At 44.4% G+C, this 9,926-nt stretch overlaps 1 protein-coding gene across 4 annotated transcripts in view; it reads right to left on the reverse strand.

Annotated features, from left to right (window-relative positions):
* The window catches only part of LOC119301262, a 6,437-nt gene extending 2,062 nt beyond the window's left edge, over positions 1–4,375 (reverse strand). Inside the window, exons 1-10 of one of the 4 annotated variants that reach the window (XM_037578208.1) lie at positions 4,128–4,375; positions 3,270–3,374; positions 2,819–2,911; positions 1,772–2,449; positions 1,471–1,632; positions 1,286–1,357; positions 1,043–1,216; positions 734–802; positions 421–580; positions 43–226 (exon numbers count right to left, since the gene is read on the reverse strand). In XM_037578208.1, coding sequence (XP_037434105.1) covers positions 43–226; positions 421–580; positions 734–802; positions 1,043–1,216; positions 1,286–1,357; positions 1,471–1,632; positions 1,772–2,074 — 1,124 coding nt within the window. In that variant the 5' untranslated portion in view covers positions 2,075–2,449; positions 2,819–2,911; positions 3,270–3,374; positions 4,128–4,375. Of the gene's footprint in view, positions 1–42; positions 227–363; positions 581–733; positions 803–1,042; positions 1,217–1,285; positions 1,358–1,470; positions 1,633–1,771; positions 2,450–2,818; positions 2,912–3,269; positions 3,375–4,127 lie in introns of all 4 variants that reach the window. The other 3 variants (XM_037578205.1, XM_037578207.1, XM_037578206.1) reach the window with 3 other exon arrangements.
* Between the last annotated feature and the right edge of the window lie 5,551 nt (positions 4,376–9,926).

Consider the following 9,926-nt stretch of genomic DNA (forward strand, 5'->3'; position numbering starts at 1 on the left):
CCAAAAAAAGAATGCACTTAAGAGTGAAAGAGAAAAATTTACTATTCTTTGAAGATTGGCTTCCTCAGAAATTTGGTGAAAAACAAATCCACCTCTCGAGGGATTTTCAGCCTCTTTGGTTCATCAGGATATTGCACTTTAGCTGCTCTCTTTTTCCTATTCTTCTTCTCAATGGTATTTGGGCCTGTGCTTGATCCAGCTTGTGCATCATTGGTCCTAGATGAACCTGTGTGTGACATTTGAACAGCGAAAAAATGTTAGGCCAATCGTCGTTTGAAAAAAATGGGCTAGAGAAATGAGAAAAAGGCAAACTTAGATAATTGCAAAGCAAGACAAGTGAAAAAAAGGGCAAAAAGCTAAAACCTGATTGAAGAGCAACGCCCATGTCTATGTATATTCCTGTGTTAGAATTAGCCTCACCAAATGGTCTCTCTTCACTGGTAGGTGCACAAGGCGTGAAAGGAGAGTCATCAATTATGATTGGAGTGCTACTGTAATGCTTCGCTCTTTCATTTGATAAGCTAGAACTGATGAGAACAAGACTCCTTTGGTTTATTTCAGTTATTGGGTCCAACTCTTCCTGGCGAGGTTAAGAATGTCTCAGTACAACAAATGTAGTATAGAAAAAAATATGGCTGATCAAAAAGGAATGCTTGGGATTTCATGGATAGTATGTCCAGAAAGTAAATAATCCTTGTATCAGGAAAGCAGAAAAATTAAGCTGGGTGGTAACCTCAACCTTCACATTGTTCTCAGCTTTTGGTGCAACGGGGTCTTGCTTGGTGACAAGTACATCAGGGGTCTGCTCACGAAAAAGATAATAAAATATAAAAGACTATCTTTAGAAAACATGCCTCTAATTGGTACAAATATAAGTATTTTACATTGGAAATAAAATGAAAAAGCATTTCAAATAACTAAACATGAGGTGTCAATTTGATGCAAAAAAAAATCATCAGAAAATGGAAAAATGTATTTTCATTATGATGTAAACTAATTAGTCAGAAAAAAAACAATACAGGCAAAAAAAGATAAAAAATACCTCTAATTTCGAATGCAGCTCTGGCTTCACTTTACAATCGATTTCATGTTTTGGAGTGAAACTTGTTCCTGCTGACTTGATATCTGGAGTGGTCAAGTTAATTGGGTTGTTTTCATTGATTGTTTCGTGGGCATTGCTGTGAAAATTGACCTGCGTTTTTGGAATGCAACAAATCTATGCTGTTTAGTATAACTGTGTGAAAAAGAATGCATCATAAAATAAGAAGAAAAAATAGAAAGAAACCTCTTGTTGAGTATCAGCAATGTTGCCAATAGGAACTGCATTTGCATACGGTGTTTGAGATATGTGTCTTATCTACAAAAAAATTTAGAATAAAAACATTTTAAAAGTTAGTCGGAAACGAGAAAGGAAGGCTGAATACATAAGCAAAGAAAAAATCCAAAAAGAAGAAAATAAAAGATACTTACTGGTAGTACTCCAAACGCTTTCCTAGACTCATAATTCCTATCAACCAAAGCTAGGTATTGGAAGTCAGCATTCTTAATGTGGCTGATCCGGGGTAGAGAATAATCAATAGTTGACTGGTGGTTCTCGATGACATCAAAGTCAACGAAATCCAGATAAATGATCTGTTATTAAAAAATGAAAAGAAGAAGCAGGTCAGTTTGGAATTGCGAACAAAAACTATGACGAAAGCAAAATAACTTTAGAAGTAAAAATATCTAAAAGAAGCAGAACAAGCAAGAAAAATGAAGGAAAAAGGATTACCCCCCAAATAGGAAGGCAACCGCCAATGTGGGAAGGCTTGTTCATTTCCTCAAGTGTTGGTCTGTTCATTATTATTTCGAAATGACGTTCTGATTCTTCAATCATAAAACCTAAAGCCAATTGCCCAAAGTCCAGTGAAGGGATTACAGACACATCTCTTAGAGAGAAGAGGAATTTGGTGTTGCCAAAACAGTATGACGCTGGGCAGAGTATAGATGATATGAAATAGAAAACGAAGCTCCTGATGAAACCATCTTCACTCTCGTCACTTAGCATCACTTCCTCAATCTTGTTGATAGGCATCTTGTTCCGATAATCAACATACCTGCTTCTTCACTGAGCAACTTCTGCTTTCACTTGAGGATCGTTGCTGCTGAATACAAAAGGAACAGTACCGCCAGGGAAATCAAAAATCTTGTCTACCATGTCTTTAGTGATCTTGATGACTTTGTTCTTGTGCTTGAAACAAGGCTCTGTAACACCAAAAATGTGCTGATCTAACCACTCAAGGAGATTCATCGGTATGTTTAGGTGATATGGCATGTGAAGCAGGGCATCCATTTTGTATTTGCTGATGTGCCCTAATTGAATCTCACTGAACTTTTTCACTGTCTTGCTGAAGCGCATTGTTGACAACCTAGATTTATAGGTGGGATTGCTTCCTAGGATAAACTCTTGCTGCATAAATTAAAATGAATAACTATTCAGACAGTGAAGACAAGAAGATTTAGTGTAGAAAATAGTATGAAAACGCATAAAAAAACTCCTAAAACTACAGCACTGGATACTGATCAAAAAGAAAAAAAGTTTGATTTAAACATAATTCTTGTGTTTTGAACTTTTAATTGATCAAGCTTTTTCTGCTGATGATTATAAAAAATAAATTTCAGTATAACGAGATTCTGCCTCAATATAGGACAAACCAAAAGAAATCAGCACCTTTTTCGAAGTACTTCGGCACTGGATGCAATTTAAGCCTTGAAAAAATCAAATCAGACAAACTAAGAACCTGACTCTAAAGCTATGAGTGAACCAGGATGAACATACCGCCTTGACCATTCCGAAGACCTCGTGGTGGAGCTTGGAATGTTTCATCGCTTTCCGGTTCTTCAACGTGCATGACTATGACACGTTGTTCAGCTACAAAAATATAAAAAAACGAAAAACCTAGTTAGCAACATTTAACACTAACTAGAATAAATCATGTGCCAAAAAGATATCAATTCAAAAAGGAAAAATAAAACGCTCAGAAAAGTAACATATTAAGGAATGATTATGTATGAACATGACTGTACCAAAAAGAGGAGGAATTATATACGGCATGTTTAAGGTTGAAGGAAGTAAAAATTGACAAGAAAAACTAGAATACAAAAAAACGGGGGAAAAAAACAACTAGAGCAGAAAACCTCCAATGGAATAACTAGTACATATCATTCCCGTAGGCATGTTTTTTTTATTATATAAAAAAGAAGCTGCGTAAATGGGTCAGCTTGAGCACCTTGTACTGGCGTTTGGACTTCTTGATGCTGTTCCTGACCACCTTGCTCGACTGGTTGTGAATCAAGTTGTTCTTTCACTTTGCCATGTCCAATCCCTTCTTCTTCTGCAAAGCAAAAAAATGAAAAAAAAATAAGTGAGCATTAAGTGCATGAAAGAATGTTCATGTATGAACTAGTTTTCTGTAGTTGTTATCCACATTGATGATCTCTTCGTTAATAGAAAAAAATGGGACATACACAAAGAACTTGGACTTGACAGGGTAAAAAATGTGCATCAATGAGCATGCAAATAAACTCCTGAACCTCTATCATATCACAAAGTCAACAAAAGATCCAGCGAGCATTAGTAGCTTTCCTTTGAGCCTTTGACCTCCCAGATCGAAAAGTGCTTAACATATTTACATTTTATAACTGATAATCCTTTCAATTTGTTGTAGGACTCACAACCTAAAAAATTATTACAAGCACGAACCACTCCTAAAAAATGAACCCTAGGCTGTGACGATCTGTTGGTCAGATTACTAAACATAAAAATCTAAAAACTAAAGGGACCGGTGTTCAATGCAGCATGATGAACCCTAGAAAAAATCATACTGAACGAATCCCCACAAACCTCACGCCCCCAACCTGCCCCGCCTCTCCCCCCCTCCCTTCACACCCCACCCCTGGGCGGATCCACGACAAAAAAAGGGAGGACGAATCCTAACAAACACAAAAAAACGTGCGCATCCTGCCAGGAAACATACCCAAACAAATTCGAGCGGAAAAACGACGAGCACTAATTTTAAATAAACCCTAGTGAGCGGATCCACGATCACTGTTAAAGGAAGGGGGGAAGGGAGGAAAAGAGCACGAACCAGCGGAAGCCATCGCGATCTCGCGCGTGAACCGGCGCGAGACAGGGAACGGATCCACCGCGCGAGACAGGGGACGGATTGATTGCTAGACGAAAACCCTAGAAATCGGAGACGCGGGGGAGACGAGATGTGGAAGGGGATAAGAGGGGGAGAGACGCGGAAGGAAAGAAGAAGAAGTCAAGGCGTAGAAGGATCGACTGCCAGAAGAAAACGGGCCGAGCCCAGTAGACCGCAGGGGGTGTGCGCCGCTTTGTGGAAATCGAAGAAATGGGCGCAACAGGCGCCGTTTAGGAAATGCCCAGGTTATACGCATCTGCTAGAGATGCTCCAATTAACCTAGGCACGTTGTGAAGTAAAAAAAAAAGTGGGCACGTTGTGCGCCATGACCCACGAGACGCCGAATCACGCTCGGGGGATCGGATGGCAATGCGAGCTGGTCGACGCACGCGGTAAAACCAAAACCGAATTTGAATTCGACTGGCCGACCACCTCGAGCACCATAAATTCGCTCTCCCATAAGCTAGGGTTGTTTTCCTCATTTGCGGGACGCAAGAAAAACAAAAAAGATCGCTTGCAGCATATGGCGTGCATCGCTGCCCCTGCCTCGTTTGCTCCCTCCTTTGCTCCTCTCTGTAGCAGGATTCTGTTTGCGCCTCCGCTCAGCTCCACCTCGTTGTCGGCCTCGTTCCATCCGAGCCGCACCATGTGAGGTGGGAGGCTCCTCCGATGGGTTGGTTGAAGCTAAACTTTGACGGATCCGTCTACCACAACGGGTCCGGCCGGGCGAGCATCGGCGGCGTCATCCGCGACTGCAACGGCCACGTCCTCATCGCCTTTGCCGAGCCGACGGAGCACTCGACGGTGGGGATAGTGGAGGCGCGAGCACTGATCTGCGGGCTGCGGCTGGCGATGAGTTTCTTCCGTGGCGGGCTGGTGGTGGAAGGCGACGACCAGGTGCTGGTGGAGCTCCTGACCGGGAAGGAGACGCAGACCCGCATACCGCTTTCCATGCAACAGGAGATCCGCGCGCTGCTCAAGCATTTCTCGACGTACCAGCTTCAGCACATATACCGCGAGGGCAACCAGGTCGCCCACGTCCTGTGCAAAGAAGCATACCAGCGGCCGGGGGTGTGGAGGAGCGGGATTGTGCCGCACGCCGTGTGGGAGAAGGCGCTGGAGGACATGCATGGCGTGGCGCATGAGCGGATCTGCAAGAAGAAGCAGCTGTGGTAGCTTCGAAGATGGGCGCGTACCAAGCCAAGCGCAAGCGGCGGCGTGGTGTCCGACCGGCCGGTCCAAGAACGTGGCCGGGGAGAAGGTGCTGGCTTCATCGACGTGATAAGCTTCGTCGAGATGGATCTACATAGCCCGTGGAGTCGACCGGGATTGTAGTGAGCGTAAATTGATCCTTTGTTTGTAGTCTTGTAGTAGACTCATACGTGACGAGGTCTTTTACATTTGTCTCTTAATTACCTCGTAGTACATTTCACGACGCGAAAAGACTCATACGCGGCCGCGCGTGGCAACGCTCGATCTGGGTATCGCGCGTACGACACTGTCGGAAAGGGCGCAGGGCCCACCCACATGTCCAGACCATCCATAAAACTCTACCCCGTGATTTCAATAGTGGGGCCTAGTGTCTCCTTCCATATATAAAACTCTGCCCCGTGATTTCAACCGGTGGGGGGCTCGCTATGCCTGATTAATTAGCCTCACCCTGAGTTCTTTACAAGGAAACTTGAGTTTCTAACACGCTGTCGGAAATCGATCGTTCTAACGCGCGCGTAATAGCATCCCTCTTCACGACGATGTTTACTGTTGAAGCAGCTCTGCAGCGCTCACAGTAACATCGACCTCTGTGGCTTCGTTGTGCTATGCACATGTAGGGTACTAAAAGACATGATTCATTCACTCTGATTTCTTGAAGTAGCTGTGCACAAGTGCTAGTAGTCTTTCCACTTCAAAATGTGTAGTACTTCGCTGTTTGTAACGGGCAAATAGCTCCCATGCGACGTCGTTTGGTGTGAATTGTCTCTCATACGACATCGTTGGTTCAAATGGCTCTCATGCGACATCTGCGTTGGAAAAAATAGCCGCCGTGCGACACTGCTGCCTAATCCAAAGACACATGTTTAAAACTCGAATCACGTGAGCGGGACCCACAGCATGAGACCCACTAACTTACCAGCTCAGCATTGGTCAGGTGAGCGGGACCCACAGCGTGGGACCCACTAACTTATCCAGTCCAGCATTGGTACAAGAGGACACCGAGCCGTGCCCCGAGCCGTGCAGCACCCGAGCCCATCCTCCCCTCTCCTCGACCGTTTTTGTTCTTCTTCTCCGGCGACGACGCGCAACAACGTCGTTCTTGGCCGCGACCTAGCAATGTCGAGCTCCGCTTCAACCTCTCCCCGCTCATGGCCGCGCTATGGCGCAGTGCCCATGACAAGGTGCCCTGCATGCCCACGTACCACACCCCTGAAGCGGCTAGTCACAACGACCGACAAGAATGGAAACCTTGGGCGGGAATTCGTGAAATGCGAGAGCAAACCAGAGTAGGGAAAGGTGAGATTTTACTTCTCAATATGCCAATTTTGGTTTTTGTCTCCCAATTTCATATTTGCCCATTTTTCATCAGATTTGGGATTTAGGGTTCATCTTGCCGATTTCAGAAATTGAAGCAATGCTCCCATTTTGAGTGGCTAGATGAGTACATAGTGTTGGGTTTCGTAGTAATTTCAAAAAAATTCCTACGCACACGCAGGATCATGGTGATGCATAGCAACGAGAGGGGGAGAGTGTGATCTACGTACCCTTGTAGATCGACAACGGAAGCGTTAACTGGGTTGATGTAGTCGTACGTCTCCACGGCCCGACCGATCAAGCACCGAAACTACGGCACCTCCGAGTTCTAGCACACGTTCAGCTCGATGACGATCCCCGGACTCCGATCCAGCAAAGTGTCGGGGAAGAGTTCCGTCAGCACGACGGCGTGGTGACGATCTTGATGTACTACCGTCGCAGGGCTTCGCCTAAGCACCGCTACAATATTATCGAGGGCTATGGTGGAAGGGGGCACCGCACATGGCTAAGAATATGATCACGTGGATCAACTTGTGTCTCTAGGGGGTGCCCCTACCTCCGTATATAAAGGTTCAAGGGAGGGGGGCCGGCCGGCCAGGAGAGGCGCGCCAGGAGGAGTCCTACTCCCTCTGGGAGTAGGACTCCCCCCTTTCCTAGTTGGAATAGGATTCGTGGGGTGGGAAAAGAGAGAGAGAGAAGGAGGGGGTGCCGGCCCCCTCTCTCCTTGTCCTATTCGGACTAGGGGTGGAGGGGCGCGCGGCCCAGCCCTGGCTGCCTCTTCTCTTCTTCCACTAAGGCCCACTAAGGCCCATATACCTCCCGGGGGGTTCCGGTAACCTCCCGGTATTCCGGTAAAATCCTGATTTCACTCGGAACACTTCTGATATCCAAACATAGGCTTCCAATATATCAATCTTTATGTCTCGACCATTTCGAGACTCCTCGTCATGTCTGTGATCATATCCGGGACTCCGAACAACCTTCGGTACATCAAAATGCATAAACTCATAATATAACTGTCATCGTAACCTTAAGCGTGCGGACCCTACAGGTTCGAGAACAATGTAGACATGACCGAGACACGTCTCCGGTCAATAACCAATAGCGAAACCTGGATGCTCATATTGGCTCCTACATATTCTACGAAGATCTTTTATCGGTCAGACCGCATAACAACATACGTTGTTCCCTTTGTCATTGGTATGTTACTTGCCCAAGATTCGATCGTCGGTATCCCATACCTAGTTCAATCTCGTTACCGGCAAGTCTCTTTACTTGTTCTGTAATACATCATCCCGCAACTAACTCATTAGTTGCAATGCTTGCAAGGCTTAAGTGATGTGCATTACCGAGAGGGCCCAGAGATACCTCTCCGACAATCAGAGTGACAAATCCTAATCTCGAAATACGCCAACCCAACATGTACCTTTGGAGACACCTGTAGAGCTCCTTTATAATCACCCAGTTACGTTGTGACGTTTGGTAGCACACAAAGTGTTCCTCTGGCAAACGGGAGTTGCATAATCTCATAGTCATAGGAACATGTATAAGTCATGAAGAAAGCAATAGCAACATACTAAACGATCGGGTGCTAAGCTAATGGAATGGGTCATGTCAATCAGATCATTCAACTAATGATGTGATCCCGTTAATCAAATAACAACTCTTTGTCCATGGTTAGGAAACATAACCATCTTTGATTAACAAGCTAGTCTAGTAGAGGCATACTAGTGACACTCTGTTTGTCTATGTATTCACACATGTATCATGTTTCCGGTTAATACAATTCTAGCATGAATAATAAACTTTTATCATGATATATAAGGAAATAAATAATAACTTTATTATTGCCTCTAGGGCATATTTCCTTCAGTCTCCCACTTGCACTAGAGTCAATAATCTAGATTATACAGTAATGATTCTAACACCCATGGAGCCTTGGTGCTGATCATGTTTTGCTCGTGGAAGAGGCTTAGTCAACGGGTCTGCAACATTCAGATCCGTATGTATCTTGCAAATCTCTATGTCTCCCACCTGGACTAGATCCCGGATGGAATTGAACCGTCTCTTGATGTGCTTGGTTCTCTTGTGAAATCTGGATTCCTTCGCCAAGGCAATTGCACCAGTATTGTCACAAAAGATTTTCATTGGACCCGATGCACTAGGTATGACACCTAGATCGGACATGAACTCCTTCATCCAGACTCCTTCATTTGCTGCTTCCGAAGCAGCTATGTATTCCGCTTCACACGTAGATCCCGCCACGACGCTCTTTTTAGAACTGCACCAACTGACAGCTCCACTGTTTAATGTAAACACGTATCCGGTTTGCGATTTAGAATCGTCCGGATCAGTGTCAAAGCTTGCATCAACGTAACCGTTTATGATTAGCTCTTTGTCATCTCCATATACAAGAAACATATCCTTAGTCCTTTTCAGGTACTTCAGGATGTTTTTGACCGCTGTCCAGTGATCCACTCCTGGATTACTTTGGTACCTCCCTGCTAGACTTATAGCAAGGCACACATCAGGTCTGGTACACATCATTGCATACATGATAGAGCCTATGGCTGAAGCATAGGGAACATCTTTCATTTTCTCTCTATCTTCTGCAGTGGTCGGGCATTGAGTTTGACTCAACTTCACACCTTGTAACACAGGCAAGAACCCTTTCTTTGCTTGATCCATTTTGAACTTCTTCAAAAATCTTGTCAAGTTATGTGCTTTGTGAAAGTCCAATTAAACGTCTTGATCTATCTCTATAGATCTTTATGCCTAATATGTAAGCAGCTTCACCGAGGTCTTTCATTGAAAAACTCTTATTCAAGTATCCCTTTATGCTATCCAGAAATTCTATATCATTTCCAATCAGTAATATGTCATCCACATATAATACCAGAAATGCTATAGAGCTCCCACTCACTTTCTTGTAAATACAGGCTTCTCCAAAAGTCTGTATAAAACCAAATGCTTTGATCACACTATCAAAGCGTTTATTCCAACTCCGAGAGGCTTGCACCAGTCCATAAATGGATCGCTGGAGCTTGCACACTTTGTTAGCTCCCTTTGGGTCGACAAAACCTTCTGGTTGCATCATATACAACTCTTCTTCCAGAAATCCATTCAGGAATGCAGTTTTGACATCCATCTGCCAAATTTCATAATCATAAAATGCGGCAATTGCTAACATGATTCGGACAGACTTAAGCATCGCTA

This window comes from Triticum dicoccoides, chromosome 5A (assembly GCF_002162155.2).
Source record: "Triticum dicoccoides isolate Atlit2015 ecotype Zavitan chromosome 5A, WEW_v2.0, whole genome shotgun sequence".
Lineage (NCBI taxonomy): Eukaryota > Viridiplantae > Streptophyta > Magnoliopsida > Poales > Poaceae > Triticum > Triticum dicoccoides.